The sequence below is a fragment of the Mercenaria mercenaria genome, chromosome 1 (genome assembly GCF_021730395.1).
Source record: "Mercenaria mercenaria strain notata chromosome 1, MADL_Memer_1, whole genome shotgun sequence".
NCBI classification, from domain to species: domain Eukaryota; kingdom Metazoa; phylum Mollusca; class Bivalvia; order Venerida; family Veneridae; genus Mercenaria; species Mercenaria mercenaria.
Genome location: NC_069361.1, coordinates 75,839,483 through 75,865,745, shown reverse-complemented (window position 1 = coordinate 75,865,745; position 26,263 = coordinate 75,839,483). Strand labels below are relative to the sequence as shown.

Sequence of the window (26,263 nt, the reverse complement as noted above, 5' to 3'; positions counted from 1 at the left end):
CTACGGCCAATGAGATGAAAAATATAGGCTGACGGGTTTCCTCAAAGTATAGGTATTTCCCGAAGATAGGATACCGGAAATAAGAAATTCCGATCACGTGAGGCCACGTTGGGAGGTGACGTCATACATAATATTAGCACATATCCACCTAGCGGAGAAGTCGGAAATCGGAAGAAGAAGCCATCTTGGAAAATAGGAGGGCAGAACCCGACAAAAACATAGAAAATTTGTGTGAATTCTGTTAATTTTGTACACCGTATATAGCTTCATTAGAGTGCCTCCAACATAAAACAAATTTACAATGAATCCAGAATAGTAAGTATGTCAAGAAATCATGAAATAAGCCCTGAATCAGATTGACAACACGTCATCAGGGATAAGTCGCAAAAACTTGTCTGGACTCTGGTTATGAGCTGATGACTGTGGCAAATAAATCACCATTATGTTTTAGCTGTAATGTCTGATAATGAGCGCTATATCGCTGTGGTTCAGAAGACGTAGACTGGCCGTCGGTCTATTGAGAAAAGAATTTCATCTGACCAGAAAATGTCTACCCCCACCCACTTTTTAATTTTGGGTGAAAATGAAGCTTAGCTAAAACATGTACATGGTTACATCTGTGTATATCTTAATGTGTGAGAAAACCCCAATAATTACCAGACATGGACAAAAGTTTGAGAAAGTAAACAATTCTTGAGGTGTAATCATGCTGAGCACGTGAATTACCTTGTTCGGGGTAAAACAGGAAAAGTACAAAAAACTTGTGTTTCTTTTTTCTTTAAGGTGCCATTATATATATCTTTTACTACAGCAATAGATGGTCAGTACTCTGTACCATTTTCAGTTTTGTGTTTGGTAGAAAATCTGAAATTATTTCAACAAAGAATAGTAAACAACCATCATAAACTATTTTACATCGGCAGTGGCTACGATTACGGTACCGTAATCCTAGCCTCCGATTCTAGGATTACGGAAGTTCCGTATTCCTAGACAACCCTATGAGGATAGGCTAGGATTACGGAAGTATTTAAGAGGCATCAAATGTCTGTTATGAAATGCATAACTCTTATTGTTAACTTACTTATTTCACATAAATAGGGTTGGATATCGTTAAGGACGAAGCGGTCCGATAACGATACCAACGAAACGATACGGTATTTTTAACGATACCGATACCGATACCAAGCTTTGAAGTACATCACCAGCATGCCCACTCATTTTTAAAGTTAAGGGTACATGTACCCCCTGCTTTTGCAAAATAGGGGTACACTTCAAAATCTGGGGGTACACTACATGGTAGATCTGAATTTTTTCTGTTTAACTACTGAAATTTGTATATCGAGGGTTCAATGCAATAAGGGCGTTTCTACATATAATTATTATATGTAGATACGCCCTTATTGCGTTGAACCCCCGATATACATGTTTTTTTTCATGCAGAACTCTCGTGGGTGGGGTATAACAGATGAGATAATTTTAGAGAATTTAAAATGTTTTTCCAAAGTTAAGATAGGAAATTTTGAATCATAGGACCCCTCCCAATATTATACTAAATATAAATAAGTTTTCAGCACGGTTCATGTATTCCCGATTTCGTGGACGGAACATGATTTGTCCGAAATAACATACAGTCAACTGAAGACTGATAAAAATCGCCAATCAATAATAAATGCCCAAACTATTACAGATATGCAATGTGTATCAAAATTGCAGTTAAATATCCAAAAATAAAATACTGTTAACCTTTAGTTGAGTTTATAAAAGCTAAAATGCCTTTTTGCATTTTGTATCCATACTTTTTTTGCACACGACCCATGTGACGTCTGACTAAAACACTTACGAAACCCCTCTATGCGGCTGACAATTACGCCGAGAATTCGGTGATGGAAATGAAATTATCACGACCCTGGACCGGATCTGCCTTTAAGACTGTACCAAACAATTGGCAAGTGCATGATGAAATAAACAGCGATTTGCCAGCTGAACAGGAGTTCCGAATCTCTGCGTGCATGTACCCCCAACAAGTGATTTTTATGCGTGCATTTGATATTTTGTGCGTGATTCACGTACTGCAGTGCGTGAATGGGCATGCTGCATCACATAAGTAATGATTTGGTTAGTATTAAATACACCCTTTTAAGTAGTTATGCAGGAAAATTTGCTTTGATATATAAAACACTTTAAGTCTGTTAATTTGATGTTGTACTAGAACTATGAGAGAGTAAAAAAATAAACATATCTAACAAACTAGAGTTTTCCAAAAAAAAACAAACAGAGTAGATACGTCGCTTACTGTGCAATTTAAATCTAGGACTCACTGGCTGTGGTAATGCTTGCTCAGCACTGACGAGAACTGTTAAATTCAACACTTACTAGCCTTCAAATTAGCCCATTTAACAAGTCAGACTCATTGTCACTCATGATAAATCGTCAACCAGATTAACTAGTAATGTATTTAAAGTGCAACATTTTCTTCAACACAATTTTCATTGACAAATAACCCTCAAAACTCTTGAAACAACCAATAATAACGTATTTCTATTAGTTCGCGAAAACCGATGACTTGTTTACGTAGGTTACAGCTTAGTTTCGTAACTTTTCATTCAAATCATTTTTGTTTTCATTTGTTTTGATAGAATATGACAAAGAGCAAACAAATGTCGTATATTTTGCAATTAAGTATGATTTACGTAGTTTAAAACGACGGGAAAAGATGTTTTTATAATAATATTTAGCATACAGAATTATTCGCAAGGCCAGCTCTCCATGTTATTCGGAGCGGTGTCACAGTAAACAATGTCGATCGCGTTATTGCTGTGTTTCAAATACTATTTGCTTATTTTCTGCTTTCTTTTGCCGCGGATTTGGTACTTATTTTGTTTATTTACTTTTATGGAAATACCGAAATCGGAACCGGTTCTTTACGAAACGGTATATACCGGTACTTTTCGAAGTGATTATTCGGTACGGTACCGATACCGGGAACCGGTATCCAACCCTACACATAAAATAGCGTTTTTTTCATGCCTGCCCTATTATCTTGTGTTATCGATCAGCCATTTTACTAAAAAAATTTTTTTGAAAATTGGCAGACAAATGAAGAATTATATTCTAAAAGGATTATAAAAAGTTTCTATACTTTAAATGATTTGTTTATGCCTGTCACTTAAATTTAGATTTCCGCGCATATAGAATCGGGCGAAATCAACACCCGAATACGTTTTTGTTTAAGTGAAATAAGTAAGTTTACAACATCATGTATGCCTGCTGCACAGTAAATGGGCCAAATGTGTTAGCATCAAAGTCAAAAATTAAAGTTAAAGATTACTTACCTGTTAAGCCTTTTTCATGAAATCATATGTTTTAACTTCATGAAAAAGTAAAATAATAGATAACTTTTTGCTGATTTTTGTTTTTATACATCATATTCTATCAGTGGTTGGGCAAGGGGACGGACGTTACATGGGAATGTAAAAAGCTTGTTTCTGAAGCTGTTTACTGTCATTAAGAAGAGAAAATTCACCAAATCAATAAACCAGTACATCTTTACAAGAAACTTATAAAAAATTTGCCAAAAATTGAAAAAAAAAATTTTTTTGTTATTTTACCTGTCGAAGCAGAGAAGGAAAAAACAGCCATACGCGTATTTTTCCTGTTACCATTTATAATATTATACTTAACTGGATAACAACCTTTTAAATGAAGACACAAGAACATAAGTTATTAAACAATTCAGTTTTTTGTATATTTCTTTTTTATTTAGGCTTCAAAACTAGTAAAGAGAAACTGATGGCAAAGGGGGACGGACGTTACATTATGAGGGGACAGATGTTACACTAATTATATACATTTGTTTTTCAAGCTTTAATGTGGCTCTACTGAATAAAAACAGATTCTGTTAATGTTAAACCTATCTAGATGAATGGAAAATGATATAAAGTAATAAAATAAAAAGAAATATGCTGAATTAGAGTCTTAAAATATGGAGGGAAAAAGAAAACAGTATCTTTTAATCAGGAAATTGATAGTGTTCATCCTATGTATTCACTGACTTAATGAAAGGTGTTTCTAAATTTTCATTATCATGCTAATGTTATTCAATAAAAGATATGTGTGCGGTAATGGTACATCTTACTGCTAGAGTTAAGTAAATTAGGATGGACGTTACAAATTCACCATAATTTCTAACAATTTTTTTTGCAAAAACTATGTTGAAGCATAAAACAAAACGAAACAGAACAAAATGAGAAAACGTATTAAAATATAACAAATGTATTTCTTTTCATGAACATGTAAATGGTATGTATCATATACTATCATACACTTTTAAGAAAGTGACAGTAATCATCATCTCAGCACAAGAAGGGGATAAGAGCTCTGACATCAAACACTTTTTTAACCGAGGTGAGGAGGATCATTTTGTTTCACTTTGAATTTCACAGATACCACTATAAATCATATTAATATACATAGATTAAGAAAAATCCCTTAAGTATGTAATCTGGAAGTAATGCTGAAAATACATTTAGATAGACAGTATTTTCTATTCCCCAACTTTGGGGATCGAAGGAAGGATCCATTAGGAGGGGGAAAATATGCTGTAATGACAAATACTATTTGGGTCCTTAATATGAGTTTGAAAAAAAAAATGCCCTGGACCCTGTACAACAGTTGGTACATTTACTTAAAATATCTGTGATTCATTGCCATGACACATCAGATTTTGTTTATGAAATGATCATAATTTAGAAAAAAAAATTATTCAATTTAGGGGTCTACACAACCATATGGCCATCATCACTGGCATGAGCCTGGATCATAAAATTAGTTCAACTTAAAAGAATTTCACACATTTAGTCCCACTCCTAATCTGCATATGACAGCAAGCTCCTCCCCTTTCTCAGTTTTTCAAAAGAAATCACTTTGTAGAGATAGGCCCTAAAATTTTCAATGATAATATTACATTAAATAAAGTCTAGAAAGTAATTTCCAAGTCCTTGAATAACCAAAATGATTTCACAAATGTGGAGTTATGATAGTTTTTGATTTATCAAGACAGAGTTTTAATATATAATTTAAGTTGTGATCCACAAAGAATGACAACTTTTGCCTTAGGCTAGTACTTATAATGTAGAGATCTATTGGTTTACTTCCCTTGCAATACACAATTGAGTGGAAATGAAAAACTGTTTTAAACACAATATCATACTTTTTGCACAACAAATCATTAAGGATTTATTTCATATGTTTGATTTACCCTTAAGACATGGTTCCTATGATTTGTTCAATTACATATGGTAAAAAATTAACTTTTAACAAGCCATTTAATATATATACGATAGTAACAGTAGGTAAATAATAGTGCAGATATTACAGTTTGCTTGTATCAAAATGTCACAATAGATCCACTTTTGTAATACAGAAACTGGTAGGATTAGTAAAGTGCAATTATATTGATCTCTATTTCCTATGCTACACTTTGTATATACAAGTTCATTAACGAGACAGTGTTTACAAGGACTAGGTATGGATCAGAAATGTATAGTACAGGGTCCAGTTTTATGGTACCTGTTACGCTTAAGTTTTCCCAAGTATGTTTTATACAAGATCGTTAGAGGTTAAGTGTTGTTTTTAGAATCTTACAAGGATCAGAGATATAAACATATATAAACTAGGCCCAGTTAAGTGGATCCATTTTATCAGTTTTGTTTATTTTCCTCATGTTGTTTTTATAGCCAACTGTTGTTCCAGCAGAGGTCTCGTTACATGTGACATATTATTGTTTTGAATAATGTCCTCATATTTGTAAATAAATGTTTCATTGGGAATGATTGAACACACAGCATCTTTATTTATCAATATATAACCTACAAAAAGTTACTGATGGATAACAAAATCAGAATATATGAAATATTCAATTATCATAATTTTTGTAACATCCGTCCCTTTTCTGTAACGTCCGTCCCCCTATTTTTCAGATGAAGATGATACAACATCATGTAAATCTAAATGAATCCTTTTTATATATTTATTACTTATTGATGCATGTCCTATCAAACAGGAGTTAATTTCATTTAAATTTCCTCACATAGCATAAAAAACAAAGATTTTTGCTCTAATTTTCAGGTTTTTTTCTAGTTTCAATTTAAAATACTCAAAAGTATGAAAAAAAATGTTTTTCAACATTGTTTTTGATAATTTCATACTTTTTACATACTCTTGTGAAATAATAGTATCAGATATTACCATCAAAACATGAAAACACTGCATTTTGTACAAGATTAAGAAAAGCATATATAGGGGGACGGACGTTACAGGGACGGATGTTACACATTACTTTTGATATTTCGTCATTTTTTTCCCAGCAAGGCTGCAGATCTATTTATTTTTCATTTTTTCATGATAGGTATGTCATTAAGCATATATGAAAGTAATTAATATCAATATATTCATATTCAATTATAAAATAATAGTGGGGGACGGACGTTACACTTTTTTTCACGCAAATGGTTTTTTGGGTGCTTAAATGGACTTTTTTACTAAAATGTCTATTGATAAGTGCTGCAAGCATTTTTTTCATATTCTACAAATACATAGTAAGACAATGAGCAAGAAAATTATTTTGAATGTGTAAAATTAAGACATTTTGTGTTCAATTCAAAATCTAGCATTTTTGTTAAAAACAGTGGTGTTACACGAGTCACTCTTTACTATCATATTCATAAAAATGTAACGACTTCAGTGATCATCCATGTTATACATCATTTTAAAGCTAATAAAATTATCTGTTTAAAGGTATTCAAATCAAACTTATATTTTGTTATTTGAAAATACTGTAGCATTTTTTGAAAAGTGTAAAAATCCAATGCTAACGCATTACATGAAAAAACGGCCTATTTTCAGCCATAAAATGGCTTTCAGATTTTTTTTTGGATGATTATGTGATTTTTTTTTTACTGCAGCATTTGAATACTAATAAGACACATTGAAAACAGTTTTAACAAAACTTGAAACAGATGTTCCTCTATAAATAAAATGCAGTTACATGTTTTTTGAAAAAATTGGCCCATTTACTGTGCAGCAGGCATGTAGCCTATGCATGCCTTAACATATTTTTGATGCCTCTTAAATACTTCCGTAATCCTAGCCTATCCTCATAGGGTTGTCTAGGAATACGGAACTTCCGTAATCCTAGAATCGGAGGCTAGGATTACGGTACCATAATCGTAGCCACTGCCTTTTACATCATACAAAGTTATGTGAACTTCAACAATTTCTTGATAAAATATATATAATTTTTTCTGTTGTTCTCCTAACGAGATAATTAACCCCTATCGAGAGATGCACCCTGCCTTATAATCTATGAATTTGTGTGAAATCTGCCCATGTTGCGAAATATGAATTGCATATATGTATTTGTGATCAGTTGTCTGCTGTTTTCCGGGCCATATAGGCATTGGAATGCTCTTTGTGTCGGAAATTTGTGAAGCAAAATTTAAAATTTAGACAGCAAGCTTTGTTCGGGTTCTTAAAATTTTCAGATATTTTAGAAATCGTTAAACAGGGATTTTTTACCTTTTCAAAACTGGGGCCCGAGCCCATTCCGTTGGGAAAAATGGCACATAAAACCTGAAAATTGGGAAATTCAAAAAATAAGTTTTACCATCATACAACCTTTATTTCAGCATTGTTATTGTTGGATGTCATATTGCAAGTCTTTTGTTTTATATATTTTTTGTCTTTTGAAAGTGTCTACGAAATTTTCTGGTATTTCTTCAGTGAGAAACTCACAGACACTCAACGTTCAGTAATATTTTGGGAAATTTAAACCTAAAAATTGTGAAAATAAGCTCATTTTTGCAATTGGGATGGGGCCCATATTCGGCCCCAAAATCAGCCTTAAAAAATCCCTGTTAAATGACATTGCAACCAAAATATTGTCTTGTAATAGGGGAGCTAATTGTAAGTGTGTCTGTGTTTAACACTGTTACTAGTCTGTTGGTCTTTGTGAGTTTTACAGCTGTATCTTCCAAGAAGCTGTATTTAAAAAAATCAAAAATTCATACTTAAAATCTAATTCTTTACTGCCAAGGTTAAATACTAGATAAGTAAGCATAAAGAATTTTTGTAACACTGTCAAAATTTGTTTTATTTCAGTGATTATCTGTTCAAGTTGTTACTTATTGGTGACTCAGGTGTGGGAAAGTCGTGTCTGTTGCTAAGATTTGCTGTAAGTAGACATTCCTATGTCCTTTGTATTTTTACTTCATCTTCAGTAGTTGCCTCACTCTAAAAGAGTATACTCGCGATTTGCATGCCTTATTTTTCAGCTACATGTATGATGCTGTAAAAATGAGTTATTTAAGTATGTTTGGCTTTTAGGTTGATAAGAGGCAGTGTTGGCAAAAAGCCGGTCAGTATGAATATTGACCGGGCGGGCAGTCAATACTGGTTAAAACAGGTCAATACTGGTAGATTCAGTACTATGGTCACTCTTGGGGGGTGGGGGGGTCAATACATGTTTATTTAACACTTTGACATTCACAGATAAGCACAGGCTATAATAGTAATATAAAAATAATAAAGCAATTTGAATAATATATAATTTTGTTAATTTTAAAGTATGTTTGGTCAATACTGGTCAATTCAGTTTTGGTCCGTGGCAACGTGTCCTGGTCAGGCTCCATTTTGGAAATACTTAGACTGGTCAATGCTAGTTTATTCAATTCTTTTATCTTATTACAATAGCCTTTATTTTACTTTGATTAAAGATTTGATTATTATAAATTACACTCAATGGTCAATTCTGGTCGATTTAAATTTTGGTCCTACACAATATCCCTGATCAATACATAATAGTAAATTATCATATAGTGATAAATTTAAAATACTGGTCAATTGAATACTTTTGATTGCTTTACATATTTTTAAAAAGTTACCAAGTTCAAGCATTGAGAATAATACTGCACTTGGGATTATTGATCATGACAGTTCCAATTTTTATTGGCTTAATGTGAGTTATTGAGTAACTAGATAAACAGGTCAGCAACTTATCTGTTGTATATTGTAAGACATGATGTCAATTAGGCAATGTGACAATTGCTGTCAGAACACAAACCACTTCAGTGAAAGGGTCCAGGTGTTCACTGCATTTTTTCATTATTTATAAATTACTTGTACTAGTAAAAATAATTATAATATATATCACAGTGTTGCTTTAACTAAATGATAATGCCTGAATTCACCTTAATCAAGCCCCAAAATGCTCTTAAACAGTCATTATTTAATTTTCACAAACTGCAAAATATCTTCAACAGTCAGTATTGACCAATCGACCAGTATTGACCATGTCAGGCAGTATTGACTGGGGGCGGTTTTAACCTGTAAAATTAAAACTGTCAGTTAAAAACCGGGGCGGTTTTAACCGTCCAACATTGATAAGGGGTCAACTGAGAGGATATTCCCATGACAGTTTCCCCATAGACACTAAGTTGTATTATTGTACTGTAAAAATTACATATATCTCTCATCGTCATCAGTTCCAAAACTGTAGGCAAACATCAGAAACCCTGTTATTTGAAAATAATGATATTTGCCATCTTATTTATCTTCTTTATAATGGATTCACTTAAATTAATGTTAATAGGTAAGTTGTAACATTGCATACTATAACTTTAATGCCATTATAAGTGAGATGAAAATGTCTGAATGTATATTGAAGCATTTCTTTATTTGACCTTCTTTGTTACTTTCAGGACGACACATACACAGAAAGCTATATCAGTACTATAGGTGTAGACTTTGTAAGTAACTAAATTATTATATCAGTATTGAGGAAAACAGCAGGGTTTCTTCATCTGACTATCCTTCGTGTAGTGGCGCAGTATTTAAACTCTTTTTGCTAAGGATTGAACATGATAAAAATAACTTCCGACCTCAGAAGTAATGAGTTAGTGAAAAATTGTAAGAAAAGGATATAAATTCTGATAAACTATGGGTCAAACTAAAAATATAATTGCATTTTGTCTTCAAAATTCAGCTTTAGTAGTACATTTTGCTGTCGTTACATGACCTGGATATTAAAATTACAAGTGAATTTGCTTGTAAGTTCTAAAGTCTGAATGGCATCTTGAAAAGTTAATTGATAAATAGTTATTGCTTTGTAATGTGGATATTATTATTATGTCTCTTTTTATATTTCAGAAAATTAGAACAATAGAATTAGATGGAAAAACTATAAAGTTACAAATTGTAAGTTGTTTCTCATTGCTGTATACTTTATGAAGTTTGTGACGTTGTGGCAGATACGCAATGTTTCTACATACACTTACCTTAACGTATTTTCAGCAGTTTCTATTGAAACAAAAGTTTACCATATTGCTGCTGAATATTCATACAAATCATATGATACAAGGCGGGTCAGATCGAAGCATATCCATATGAAATGGTGTGACTCTTGAGGCATTGATTTACATGTCCTTCTGTCTTTCTGCAATGAACATGAAATTTTATAACAGAAGCAACTCAAAATGCAGTCTTTGTCGATAAGTAATACTTGGTTTAAACATAGTTTATTCGTCGTTATCATATGCATATTATATAATACAAAATTATTGTACATGTATCAAATGAAATGGACGGAACTGGAAGCAAGATGCTTATATAATATTTGAAAAGTTGCTGTTGATGAAAATCTATAAAATTGTGTTGTTTTTTACTATTTATTTAAGACTATTAAATGCTAAATGAAACTTGTGTGAAATATTCAAACTGTCTGTTTTCTCATAAAAAAAATCACTTTTCCATTTGTGTGTCTAGATGAGACAGAGAGGTGTGTCTGTGACAGTTTTAGGTCTGCTGGAGAAGTCTTATATCTTGTTGTTACTGAGGAAAAAACAGTGATTGTCTAGATGTTTTGTTACCTAAGAATTAATTTAGATCTTTGTACTTGGTAGCTGCTGGTAACAGCAGTGCTAACTGTTTTCTGATAGTTCCTTCCATTAGATGTTTGATAAACCCATTTATGGCACGTTTGAAGGCTACGTTTTTAGCCAGATTGTGAGAACAAAGTCTTAAAACTAAAAAGTTTTCCTGACATTTTCCTTCAATTGGGAAATATTAATGGTGTATGTATGATTAAATTGAGAACTGTTAGTGAAAGTTTCTTCTATTGGGAAATATTTGTTATATAATAAAGATTAACATGAGGACATAGTAACTGTTGTAGGGTAAATAATTAGCTCGACTATTCGAAGAATAGTCTAGCTATTCTACTCACCCTGGCGTCGGCGTCGGCATCACACCTTGGTTAAGTTTTTGTATGCAAGTACATACAGCCATCAATTAAAGGCGTATAGCTTTGAAACTTATTTTTTCTTTTTCTAGGTCAATTACCAACCTCTCTGGGTCAAGTCCCATAACTCTGACATGTATTTTGAGCAAATTATGCCCCCTTTTGGACTTAGAAAATTTTGGTTAAAGTTTTACATGCAAGTAACTATCTCCAAAACTAATGCAGATATTGATTTGAAATTTCACATGTGTCTTCGGGGTTATAAAACTAGTTGATAGCAGCAAGTCCCATAACTCTGACTTTCATTTTGGCCAAATTATGCCCCCTTTTGGACTTAGAAAATTCTGTTTAAAGTTTTGCGTGCAAGTACATACAGCTATTACTAAAAGACCTATAGATTTGAAACTTATTTTTTCTTTTTCTAGATGAATTACCAACCTCACTGGATCAAGTCCCATAACTCTGGCATGTATTTTGGGCAAATTATGCCCCCTTTTGGACTTTGAAAATTCTGGTTAAAGTTTTACATGCAAGTTCCTATCTCCAAAACTAATGCAGATATTGAATTGAAACTTCACATGTGCCTCCGGGGTTATAAAACTAGTTGATAGCAGCAAGTCCCATAACTGATATGCATTTTGGTCAAATTATTCCCCCTTTTGAACTTAAAACTCTTTTAATATTTAATCTTTTTGGGTAATATTTTCCTGCTTCTGGGACAATATTTCATTAGTCGAGCTTGGCTGTCTTACGGACAGCTCTTGTTTTAATGATGTTTTCCTTAAATTGGGAAGTAGTCCTGGTGAATTAATGTTTATAGGAAGTAAAAAGTATATTAGGGAATATTTTTAGTGTATTATCTAATTTTTCAGTGGTAATTGTTTAACTTGATAGCATTTTGTAAAGAAAGGATGAAAAGCAGCTAAAAACATTATGTTATCTGTCAGTGTTGTAATTATTTCCTTGTAGACATTAAAGTACAAGTACGGTATATTTTGTTGAGGTCTAGGTAAGGAAAGGCAATCAGAAATTTTTAAGAAAAACATTTCTTCCTGTTGAAGTTGGTTACTAATTTTGCTGAAAAAAAAAACAAACAGCAGTGGAATATTATCTCAACAATGATTCTGCCAGCTTCTTCAAATCAGCTCTGTTTTTGTATTGAATTCATGTTATATTGTACATGTAAATCACAGTGAACAATTTGTTATCCACACATTCCCAAAGTGACAAAGTGCAGTTGGCCTTGTTGAGTACTAAGGTACAAATTCCATATGACTGAATTTGATTATAGACATAAAATATTTTTATGGTCATATTCTACTGGAGGTTATTCATTTCATAGAAACTGCTGCAGATATTTCAAGAATTTCACACAAACTAAAAATAATTCATGAATTGTTGCTACATGTGCATTTGTTGTCGAGCCCACTTGCGGTGAGCTCGATATAGTCGCCACTTTCGGTGTATGTGCGTCCGTACGACTGATTTTGTCCAGACCATAACTTTGACATGCATGGACCAATCTTGTTTATATTTTGCATGAATGTTAACCTCAATGAGAAGGCATGTCATGTGCAAACCCCATGTTCCTACCTCAAAGGTCAAGATCACACTTAGAGGTCAAAGGTCAAATTGAAGTTTGTCCTGAGCATTTTTTCTTCATGCATAGTGGGATTTTGATGTAACTTCGCATGAATGTTCACCATTATTAGACGGAGTGTCATGCGCAAGAACCAGGTCCCTAAGTCCAAGGTCAAGGTCACACTTGACAGCTAGCGGGCTGGCGGGTCCGTGGGCATACTTGTTATCTTAACATGTGGTAATACTTTACTATTTTTTTTTAAAAATTAAATCTCTGTTAAAAATTGTTTTGAGTCCCCAAAATGGCTACTTGTTCTGTTGAGGTAGATAAATATTACAAAAAAACCTTGGAACTATCTATGTTGTATAAAAAGCCAGAAAGTTGCCTTTTGATATTAATTGTACCAGTAAATTGTGTGACAATAATGTAACAAACAGATGTATTGATATTGCTTTGTTATTACAGTGGGACACTGCAGGACAGGAGAGATTCAGAACAATTACATCCAGCTACTACAGAGGTGCTCACGGTATCATTGTTGTCTATGATGTCACAGACCAAGTAAGTCTTTGGTTTTCAAGCCTTTATCATGCATATTCATATTGTAATAATGTCTCGGACAAGATTCTTCATTGTAGAGAGTGAAATTTTCAACTTCTGTGCATGTTGAACTACTTCAAAGAATGCTGAATTGCCTAACAAAAATATGCAATTTTAAGGAAAATGGTGAATGCCATTGTGGGTACAATATCAATCTGACTAAAGTACATCTCCTATTACGCTACGCATAGGATCTGAGAACGACCTATTCATAGCCTCGTTCTGACGACCCTTTCGCTAGCCAATCAGAGCTTAACTTACAAAATTTAGCAAATTACCTGGAGCCTTGTCTTTTGATATTTACAATTCTTATGTCAGAATATGTCAGATAGCCGGTTAGCTCAGTCGGTAGGCCACTTGCTTAGTAATCGAGGGGTCCCGAGTTCGAGCCCTGGAATAACTGCACATTTTTCTTACTCTTTGACATTCTAACAAGTCGTCTCATTGGTTAAAATAAAAATAGCAATGCTGGAAATCCAAAATATACAGAAGACGTATGTGAATGGGTCGTTCTCAGATCTTCGTTTAGAAGATCAAGTGCTTCAGTCAGATTGGGTACAATATCAAACATACAAGTTATTTATAAATTTATTGAAAACTATGTCTCTTTGTTTAATTGAAATACAGTTGGAAAAACATGTATAAGTTAGGTTAAGATTTCCTATGCACATGTAGTAAATCCCTATACATAACAATAAGCGACTTCTAGAATTGTCCGTTAACTTTAATTTGGTCGTCCACCCCAGGTAAATCATATGCAAGTCTATTTTACAGGTGCAGCAGAACTGATTATAAGTGTGTGGCTATATAATCTGAATAGTTTGTAATGTTTTTTGTCCTCTGACAGCTGTTGAAATAAAGATGGAAATCTTACTGGTATGCTTACTCATACATGAAACTGCAATTTTTTTGTGCAGAATGGGGGCTGTGTTCTATGAATTGCATAGCATTCTGCCTTTACCTTTCTTAATTCAGTTTGGATATTCATGTTTATACTGCTATTGTCAATATTGTAGGAATCTTTCAACAACGTGAAACAGTGGTTACAGGAAATAGAACGATATGCCAGTGAAAATGTCAATAAATTACTAGTTGGAAACAAATGTGATTTGACAGCAAAGAAAGTTGTAGATTACACTACAGCAAAGGTAAGGACAAGAGTTGTTCTGGGTGAATTGGGGTTTAATGTGAGAGCTGTAGTTAAGTGGAAAACAATGCGTCTCGTGGCTTGCTGGAGAAAGTATAAGAGTTGTTAAGCTGCCTGCAGTCAAAAGTTTTAAGCTTGACTGTTTGAAATTTTTCCCTGTTTTGTTTGTGTCAGTGTAAGAACAAGTTTTGCATGTAACTTACAGTAAGCAGGTTTAAGTACTAAGTCAAATGTTTTCAAACTTCATACATGTCCTAGGCATCATAAGGTGAACTCGAGAGAACAAGTTTTGTAACATGCTCTGTGTACACCTGGATACAGAGTGTTGGGAGTTGCCTGTGTCCACAGTCGGTCCATGTCCACTCCGTATCTTCTTAACCGCTTGGAAGATTTTCATAATGGAAACATCAGTTGTTAAACTCGTCAAGATTACGTGCAGCAGGATTTTCCTTAATGTGTAAAAAGCGTGGGATTATTTGATTTTTGGCAGTCGTCCCCAGATATCTGCAGGAGTGTGACCTCAATGTTGCGCAAAAAGTCCTTTCCAATAATTTCTTTCTCATAGTTCTTTTTCGTTAGTTTAAAAGCAAGACGCTTTATACAGTACATTTTAATAAGCGTCTATGTGACTAGGATATCTTTTGAACTGGCTATCGGATTTTTTGCCTTAAAATGCAAACCTAAGGGACATCATGTCCCACAAATGAAAAATCCTGGGGAAAACCTTGTGTGCAGCATGCACACACCTGGCCACAGAGTCCAAGGTCAAGGTCACACTTGAAGGTTAATTTGCTTAAATTCTTGTCTGCTCCACATTTTCTTAACCACTTGGAAAATTTTCATTAATTAAATATCAGTATTTTTAATCTCATCAAGAGGACTTACAAAGTGATCACAGCATTTTACTTTGTGTCAAAGCTGCATCTGGGGGTATTAATCGTCTTTAGTCAAAGTTTAGTGATTGCTCTAGTTTTACATTGCTGATACCAGATGCATACTAATGGCCTGTTATTGAATTTTTCACCACAGGGAAGTTGTAAAATACTTCTGGAAGTAGACTTAATCACATTTTATAGCTGTAATATGATGCATCATAATATAGTTGTAAAATTGTCAGTATAGCTTGCAAGCATGGGGGAGATTTGTTGATGAAGAAACTTTATAATAAACATTAAATTTTAAAAACATTCATAATCATAGAGAGTATTTTACTCAAGGATGTAAATGCATAATTAATGTCATTTTCTTTAACTTTTTTATTTCTTTTCATTAAAGAGGAAGAAAATTTATACTTGATGCTTCAGTAGCTATTAGGTTGTTTTATTACTAAAGCAGGTAGTTGAAGATTTCTTATGAAATCATCTTGTCAGCAGTGCCCTCCCAACCTCCAAAAGTCTGTAGACAAATAATAAAAAAATTCATCGGAATATAGTGCCACCGTAATTTGCACAGTAAAATGTTAAGTACCAATTGATTAAATTGGCAGCATAGATAAGTCTCTTAAAGCATTGTACAAGAATTTAAAACTAATTTTATCACTAGTAACAAACATCATATATTATGTTTCAACAATTTTAGAGCTGTTCCCTAGTTGTCTGAAGACTTTTGGAGAGCACCGTACACATAGATAAAGAAGTTTGAAAATGGTTCCACCAATACCCTTAATTTTATAAATACTGGTCTTTAAGACTATTTAGTGATACAAATTTTGGAAGTGATGTGTTTTCCCTTGATCTAGTTCTTACAAGCCATCCAGCTGGCTTACAGAAGGTCGTTCTACCTAGGAGCCCGCTCGTGATGAAATAATGCACGGAGAGGCACCTGGGGTCTTCCTCCACCATGAAAGCTGGAAAGTCGCTACATGACCTGTATTTGTGTCGGTGCAACGTTAAACCCAGCAAAAACAAATAAAGCCTTTTCAATGTTAGAAATATAGAAAGCTAAATGTATTTTAGAAATATAGAAAGCTAAATGTATTTTTAACAATTTTTCAGGAGTATGCTGATTCACTAGCAATCCCATTTTTAGAAACCAGTGCAAAGAATGCGACGAATGTAGAGCAGGCGTTTATGACAATGGCGGCAGAAATAAAGAATCGTATGGGACCAGTGACAGCAGCATCGGATAACAAACCAAATGTTAAAATAAACGCTAGCACACCTGTGAAACAAGGAGGCGGGGGTTGTTGTTAAGGATTGTTACATCTGTAGACTCGGAGGGACTGTGTAATTCATCTTAAAAGTGTCGGAATGTGAACGGAGCTCATTGACGGACTGATGAATTATTTTCACACAATTTTTGGGTCGGTCCGTCGTTCAAGAAGTGTAATTTTCGACATACTTGCCTGCATTTTAGTACTCTATCCTGCCAGTTTATGAAAATGAAAGACTGACATTGCCAAAATATGATGCTATTATTTGGGTGGCAGTTTAAATGTGTATACTATAATTGATGTTAAAACATAAAGGCTTTTTGGTTTTAAAGAATACTAAAATGCAAGCGAGTTATGCTTGTGTTCACATATACACATTTTATATGTAATATCATTAAATCAGTGATATCTTTCACACAAGTTCACCCTTGAAATATTCCTTATTTTCTTTCCAGAATGTTTTCCTATCGCATGAATTTTAAAATGTCATGTTCTTCTATTGAGAAGACTAAGAATATACAGTTTATCTTCAGGAATTAATCAGGTTACGCATACAAAATTATTTTTAATAGTGAAAAAAAAATTCATGCTTTCGCCCGAACACAAGGAAGGGCTGCCCTTTCTAGTTCTGTATATTTGTGTAAGAAGGGCTACCCTAGAAAAATAACTTTACGTATAAAGTGCGCCATAATGATTTCCGGTCTTAAAAAGTGTTTTAAGATCATTACAATTAAGGTTTAAGTATTTTACTTTTGAGTTAATAACTAATTTTTGTCCAGATTGTCTATTTCATTAATGATTATGTGTATTTCATACTTTATATTTACGAGTATATGATTATTTATGATGTGATATTGTAGCTATGAATGACTCGTTATTTGTTAGCGAATGTTTTATTTTATGTGTGTGGAGTAACTGATGGTCATAATAAAGTATCTGAAAAAATATATATTCATCTGTTAATTCATATATTGAGCATTCATTGCATTATGATTGATAGGTAAGTCTTTTCATCAAATGATTAAAACAGTTGTCATATTAACCCTTATCATGCTGGACACGATCGATTCTGCCTTTGTTACCAGTTAAGTTCATGATCAGCCTGCACATCTGTGCAGTTTGATCAAGATCTGTGCTGTTCACTATTCAGTATCCTTTTGGTAAGCTTTCCTTTTGACAGTTAATGGTACTGTCCACATTGAAAGATGGACAAGTTCATTATAGAAATTTAGCAGGGTAAGGGTTAAAGCAAAATTTAAAGTCTGCTTTAAAGATGCCTGCATTATCTAAGTATCTTGCTACAATGATGTAAATTATCATTCCATATAAGTGCTGTACAGTAAAGGAGATTTTGCTAGTTTTCTATAACAACAACTATATATACCTGCACTAAATGCAGGGACTTTTCGTAAAACTTTTTTTTTCTTTAACCAACATTAAATATCTGTTGGTGTTTATATTAGAATTTCTGAAGAGACTTGAAAAGTCCACAAGAAATACTCAAGGAGACTGGCCCTTTGACTTCCAGTGTATCTGTGTAAATGTTTAGATATATTATTGATTGAATGTTGCTTTGTGATTTCTTTAGGGAGCAGGACATTTTGAGGAAATAGTTGTCAAATCATGACCATATAATGTATTAATCATTTATAAATGTTTTTGGGAGAAAATATAACATAACATACCTGTTAATAATTCTTTGTGCAGAATGTTTCGGAGACATTTCAGGAATTTAAAAAAGCATAATTAAAAATTAACTGGTTTTAAGTACAAAATAATTGCATCACAGAAAAATCTTTCTTTTCTGTTACGATATTACAGAGGTCTGATGTTTTGGAAACAGTTCCAGAGTTATTTGAATTTTGATAGAGTGACTGTGCTAAAAAAGTTATAACACATTTTTTAGGTCATTGTAATGTTGTTTATTTCAAAGTGACAAATATCTCTTTACGGGTTTTTTCTTCAGAAGTAAGTAGTAAATTAAGAGAGTCGGGTCGTCATTAATTTCGTAAATTTTTGGAACAGTACGTTTTTGAAAACATGTTAAACACCAATACCCTGTGTGATATCTCTGTCTTCAAATAGCACTACTCTGTTAATAACTTTAAATTAGTGAATGATTTGTGTTTTAAAGGAAACAAAATTTATCATGTTTATAAATGTATACTTTGTATTTAAAAGAAGAAATGAAAATTTATATAAAGTGATCTAATGTCTTAGTTCATGACATATATCCCAAATTGATAGACCCTAAGGAAAGAACTACCGGTATAGTAGCCGTGTTGCACAGGTCCATTGTATGCTTTTCATAATATGATATATTTTCATTGTTTGATTTTAATTAATGCCATGATGTAAATACTTCTGAAATCTGGACAAGGCATTCCTGTACATTTATCATAGAATGTGTTTCAAAATATTCAGTCCAGTCGTGTTACATGGTTTTAAGTAATGAACATCACGTTTATCATTCGTTACCTGTTGTAGATATTTGAGTAAACACCATATTTGTGCATTTTTTGTGTGAACGGTAGAATTAATAGTTTTGAAGCAGGTCCGAGTCTATATGACCGGAGAAATATTGATCCCATTATAAGTTTTTAGAAAAGCAGTATGGAAGAAAGCATGTCTGCCAGTGCCAGGCTTAAATCCATTGCTGTCAGCAGTGTTCTAAGATAGTTTCAGACTGTTGTTAAATTCCTTAAAGTGATTTAGTTGATGAAAGCTGCTTGCTAAAATATAGACACCCTAGGGTTTCAAGTTAGCATTTTAAAGAAAATAATGTTACTGCAGATCTTATGGTTTTCAGAAAATATTTTGTTTTAATACATTTCAAAGCTCCAACAGTGATATTAGTGTCGCATCGATAACACTGAAAGATTTTATTTTAAAGTCTTATTGTAAATTTGAACATCACTTCATCCCTGTGACTTTTGGATTGTAAGAAAATACTGTGGTAGCCATAGAGGATGATTTGCTGGAGTTCGAAATTTCAGGCACAGAGACTTGTATTGAAATGGAAAGTTATTAAAACCATGCAGATTTTCATGCACTGCAACATTTTACAATGCTTTCACTTTGCAGTAAAGCTTTATGTTGAAAGACTGGGGGAAAATTCGAGAAACACCTCCAAAAGGGAGATAATAGAGTTATCAGAAAGTCATGTAAGCATACAACTAAAAGCATCTGTTAAATATATTTATTTCATGCTAATAAAAAACTGTTTTATCAATGAGATATAATCCATATCACTACCTGCAAGTGATATAGCTTAACCAGTCTATTGTACATTGTGTATTATTTCTAAGTTTTTTCATAAAATGGGATGAGAATTGTAATCACACTCTTAATTTATAGTATATTTTGCAATGCAAATAACCTTATCTTACAAGAATTTCATAACATTATCCTGCAAAAAATGAAATGAAACTGAGCTTCATGTCGAACGCGTCTTTGAAATGTCACAAGACTGGAGGTCATGTTCGTTTATTAGGGTCTGTTTTCCGCCCTGATATTAAACTTTATTGCAAAATGTATGTTTCAGAATAAGCATAAATAAAAAGAAAACATGTGAACATTTCTCAATGATATATGTTTTCCATATTAAAACAAACAAATCTCCTCTATATCTCTGTACTGGTATTAGAATTGGGACATCTGTAAAAAAAAAAAAAAAGCTTTTGTTAAGCTTGTAATAATGAAAGACGTGTTTGCTTTTTCTATGTAATCTAAAGGTTAGTTTGAGAGAGATGGCATGGAAGTTCTAATTTCAAATCTGTGAAAGTTAATATGCACTTTATGTATATCAAATTTATTCTTAAATTTTATATGTGTAAAGTTCTGTATATGTATTTAACTGTGGCTCTTTGTTTTGATAAAGACAGATGTCGAAACACTGGATTTTTGTGATTCAGTTTTTACTAGTAATTCTTTCTGTAGCTATTTTTACTTAAAAAAGTTTGTCTCTATCTTAACACTGGGGCCAAATGCTTTAATTAAGTCATGGATTTCTTGATAAAAATGAGGATACAAAATAAAAATGTACTATTATTTATAAGTTTGTTTTTGTTGTTTATTTCTTGGTTGAGTAATACTTCAAGAAAGGTGTGTGTGTGTTCGGGTTTAATGTCTTTTTCAACAATTTTTCAGTCATATAAACGACAGTGTCTACTTGTAGCAGTGAGCACAATGCCAAAGGTGTCTCTTCCTCACATGAAGTATAAAAATTATGTAGATTCTCTAAAAGCAATAAATAGATTCTCTAAAAGCAATATTCAGATTCCCTATAAGCAATATATAGATTTTCTAAAAGCAATATCCAGATTCTCTATAAGCAGTATATAGAATTTCTAAAAGCAATATATAGATTCTTTTAAAGCAATATTCAGATTCTCTATAAGCAGTATATAGAATTTCTAAAAGCAATATCCAGATTCTCTATAAGCAGTATATAGAATTTCTAAAAGCAATATATAGATTCTTTAAAAGCAATATTCAGATTCTCTATAAGCAGTATATAGATTTTCTAAAAGCAATATCCAGATTCTCTATAAGCAATATATAAATTTTCTAAAAGCAATATTCAGATTCATAGATTTTCTAAAAGCAATATATAGATTCTTTAAAAGCAATATTCAGATTCTCGATAAGCAATAGTCGGATTCTGTATAAGCAACATACATTTGTATAGTAGTAGATTCTCTAAAAGCAATATCCAGATTCTCGATAAGCAGTATATAGATTGTCTAAAAGCAATATATAGCTTCTTTAAAAGCAATATTCAGATTTTCTATAAGCAGTATATAGATTTTCTAGAAGCAATATAAAGATTCTTTAAAAACAATATTCAGCTTCTCTATAAGCAGTATATAGATTCCCTAAAAGCAATATATAGATTCTCTAAAAGCAATATTCAGATTCTCTATAAGCAATAGTCGGATTCTGTATAAGCAACATATACTAGTAGATTCTCTAAAAGCAATATCCAGATTCTGTAAGCAATATACAGATTCTTTAAAAGCAATACATAGATTCTTTAAAAGCAATATACAGATTCCCTATAAACAGTATATAGATTCTGTAAAAGCAATACATTTGTATATAGATTATCAGATTCTCTTATTAGCAATATTCAGATCCTCTATACTGTAAAATTGGAAATTTTCGCGAGGGATTAATTTTCGCTATATTTGCGAATAGAATCGCTTTTCACGAAATATGTGCCTCGCGAAAATTTCTGATTTTACAGTAAGCAACTTTCTAAAGGGAGGCATATTAGTTTTCAACTGTCCGTCCATTAGTTCGTTCGTTCGTCACAACGTTAACTTTTTGCATGAAGGCACTTTACTCGCGAACCACTGCACCCAGGACCTTCAAACTTCACATGCTGATAGTACTTATTGAGTACACGACCTTTACTGACTTTGGGGTCACCAGGTCAAAGGTCAAGGCGCTGCGGGGGCATTTGTCACCATTAGTAACAGCTCTTGTTTTAGATTCTCTTTAAGCAGTTATTGTGTCCTGAATGAAAATGGACTGTGTTGGTCCCATTGTCAAACCTAATGCTAATGCAAAGCTTGCATACACCATACAGCTGCAAATACAAGAAATGGATATCTGCATTTTTGCCCATATAGTTTTAGAGAAATATTCTCTGAACTAGTTTGTTGAAAGTGCATGTGTTATTTTTCAAAGGAGAAGAGACCGCAATAAAATCTAAGATCCTTGGGAAGCATAGAAGACAACCAAGCAAAAGAACAAATGACCAGGCAATATAATGATATCGATTCCAAATTACAACACACTGCCACACTGCTGCTGGGATAGTTAATGTTTAGGAGTATATCTTCAAAACATTGAACCGCCTCAATAGCCTAGCCTAGTGGTAAAGCGTCCGCTTCGAGTGCGGGAGGTCGTGGGTTCGATCCGAGGCATATCAAAGACGTGGAAAATGGTACCAGTAGCTCCCTTGCTTTGCACTCAACATTAAAAGGGAAACTGGCCTCTTCTCTCATACCCTCATGACGATGAATTCCAACAGGAATGAGGTGTCGAGAGTGATTAATGTAAGTTGTAGAACTGGCTTCACAATAGACCTAAAATAAATCAGTATAAACTAACAACATCTTTACCAACACTCTGCCTGACCATTATATGTTCTGCCGTACTGTCCCGTACAATGGAAACTTAAAATATTCTCAAAAAGTTGTCCTCGTTAGAAATGACTGTAAAGAAATAAAAATACACAATTGTTGAAAACTATGTTCAACGTAGTTACTAGTATGTGAAATTCCATCAAAACGAATATATGTAACGGTTCTTTGAAAAAATGAGTTTTTAAAGGTGCTGAAATTTCCGAGTGTGGCCCCTTTATGCATTCTTTTTCCGGAATTTAATGTATATATTAGTAAACCAACAGCTGTGTAGAGTAATATACATGTTTTATATGCTGTTCAATTTTCATATGAAACAAACTTCTTTCTATGATTTGGTGTTGTTTGATTTTTTTCTCAAAATGTAAGACCTAGCAAACTAATGGCAGATTCGGTTTCATTCGCTGGCTTAAACGGATTCGATTATAGTAAAATTAAATGGCCATGTTCACATTTTAGGTAGCTTGACACAAACATTTCTTAGACTTGTATCCTCAAGGCCATGAAGGCTGTTCTGGTTACTATTTTAAATTGTTAAATTTTCCCTGTGCTTTGACATTATTAAGGGGACGCATATTGCTACATTCACAGTTCATACAGAAATGCGGAAAGGGTGCATATTCAAGAAATCGATGGTGGGAAAATAAAAAACATATTCCTAAACTGATATAATACTGATGGACACCTGTAATATTCAGTATTTTGTGGATAAGGATGTGGTACTATGAATGTAATAGGAAAACAGAGGTCTTTGTGAAAGTACATTCAACACAAAATATTAAGCTTTTGTATCAGGAAAAAACAGGTTTTTTACAATAACAGTGTTCCAAATAATGTTGAAGGGATGAGATTTTCTTTCTAACACACCAGGTTTGCTTAAACATGTAAAAATTTAACACCACGCCATTTCAGCTCGGGATGGACGCCATATTTCTCATTGATAAAAATGTAAACAAAAAAATCAGAGTGGGATTAGCATTGCAAGGGCATAACATGACGTTCTACACAATGAATACCTTAGAACAGATATCTAAGATGCTACACAGGTCAGGCGGGTTAAATGCATAATGGCGATCACTTGAAATTCATCTTGAAAAGGTGGTTAATTTCAGTTTGTTTACATGGTTTTTAATTTTCCCACGACTTCTCGGCGATTCATTGCAAATGTATTACTGCGCCGGACGAAAGGTAACTCTAATAAACAACGGGAGACAACTTAGGTGTCAGCACGTGTACAATTTTTCAAAAAACATGTCGATGATTATAATTTCTTATCAAATAATGAATCCTATTCAGATATTCGTCTTTAATATTAGAAGATTATTAATTTCTGTGGACATTTGTCAAAAAATATTACTTACATTGGACTACTTTGCGCATCAAACTGGTTTCCGCTTCAGTTGTGAGGCACTTCCGTTATACTTTTTGACAACAATAACAAAACACAAAATGAATCAATAAAGTCACTTATAAACCGACTGCTACTTAAATCAGTGTAAGTAAAGTTGTTGTTACAACATTATACATGTTCGTTACGTTATGAGATAAAGTTTATCTTGAACTGCATAATCCATTAATTACGTTTAGATGATATTGCATTTACAACTTATTTGACCCCATTTTTTACGCGAATGACAGCATTCTCGTGCAACTCGTGCAAACAGAGTTATGAAAAGTATGGTGGAGAATTCAAGGACAAATTATAAATGACATTAAAGTGAGGATAACTGTATATTCGTCCAGTTTTGATCATTGACATGCCTGCTGTGTATTAGTAACTTTTGTGAACAAGATTAGAATGCTACTTTTGCACATATACACATTGATTGGACCTCTCAACCAAATTTCATACCTTATTTTAGGGATTTTTAAGACAATATATTTTCAAAAGTTTGTTGAATGTGTTTTGATATTTAAGTGCATTGTAGTTCATGAATACCAAGTTAAAAATTAATAATGGCAACATTTCTAGGCCCTTATTGTAAGCCACTAGACTTCTGTAACGATAAATGTTTAATGTATTGAGGGGAATATACTCTTTTAGTTTTGGAATGTGGCATTCCTTGACCACCGTATGTTTTCTTATGCACTACTTTGTAAACAAACTAAATAATGTGTTTTATCTTACATATGCGAAATGAAAAGCAAGACAGTGACCATATTTCACATTCTTTCTTTAAATTAGAATCTGTAGGACATTGATAAATGTTTGGACAAGGTGAAGCACTATTATTTTCGCACCAAAAAGTCTTAATTGTTGACTTTGAATGTACACAATAAGTCTTATGTAATTCAACAATAACTTTCTTGTTTCAGTTTTCTCGTTTTTATTTTAGTGAGCAATCCTTTGTGTACTTATAACAGTTGAAACAGTATCCATTTCATGTACCAAAACCTTGTACTTTTTTGCAGGTAAATTTTATCATACCCCACCCACTTTTTTCTAATTTCAAAGTATGCGTCCCCTTAATGTAGCACATACTGACAGTATTGCAATAATACTTAGTAAGAACGTGCCTTCTACACACGTAAACATTTCAGAAAAAAAACTTTGTTATATGTTTTGAGAATCACTGTAAAACTTGAAGGATTTTTTAAAAATATCTTACAAGAAAAACATTACATCGTTTGTATATAAAGTCAGCCCTCTTCAATATTTGGTATCATGTTCTTAATTTAGAAAAAAATACTGACACTTGGAATTCCATCATTATTTACCCCATACATCTATTTGATCGAAAACATGATTATCCACTCCGTTTTACGTATGAATGATTTAAAATTAAATTTTGAAAGTTGACGACATATGAGCCGTGCCATGAGAAAACCAACATAGTGGGTTTGCGACCAGCATAGATCCAGACCAGCCTGCGCATCCGCGCAGTCTGGTCAGGATCCATGCTGTTCGCTAACAGTTTCTCCAATTCCAATAGGCTTTAAAAGCGAACAGCATGGAGCCTGACCAGACTGCGCGGATGCGCAGGCTGGTCTGGATCCATGCTGGTCGCACACCCACTATGTTGGTTTTCTCATGGCACGGCTCAATTATATCTAAAATCTTTTTGATATCAAACATTTTACTTCAACTATTCACAGGAGAATTTGACAGAACTGCGTTCTTTGAATATGTCTTTCCTGTTTGACTTTTGTCCAGTCAAAAAGTCCAATCAATTCATCTTTGTCAATTCCTACGAGTTGATTTAAGCAATACGGTCGCGTCGCATAAGGCAGAACGCGCCAACGGACTGTTATGATTTTTTCACAAATAAAAGTTGACCATACTTCCTGGTATTTTTTTCCCAGTTCTCTTTTATTCTCTACTTTGCTGTTGTAAATC

At 33.2% G+C, this 26,263-nt stretch overlaps 1 protein-coding gene across 1 annotated transcript; it reads left to right on the top strand.

Annotated features, from left to right (window-relative positions):
* Positions 1-149: 149 nt before the first annotated feature.
* LOC123533646 (ras-related protein Rab-1A) lies at positions 150-20,831 on the top strand. The gene is made up of 7 exons (XM_045315384.2): positions 150-315; positions 8,158-8,230; positions 9,756-9,803; positions 10,204-10,251; positions 13,341-13,436; positions 14,492-14,623; positions 16,617-20,831. Exons 1-7 carry the CDS (start codon positions 302-304, stop codon positions 16,812-16,814), a joined length of 609 nt encoding a protein of 202 aa, XP_045171319.2. The 5' UTR covers positions 150-301; the 3' UTR covers positions 16,815-20,831.
* Positions 20,832-26,263: the final 5,432 nt, after the last annotated feature.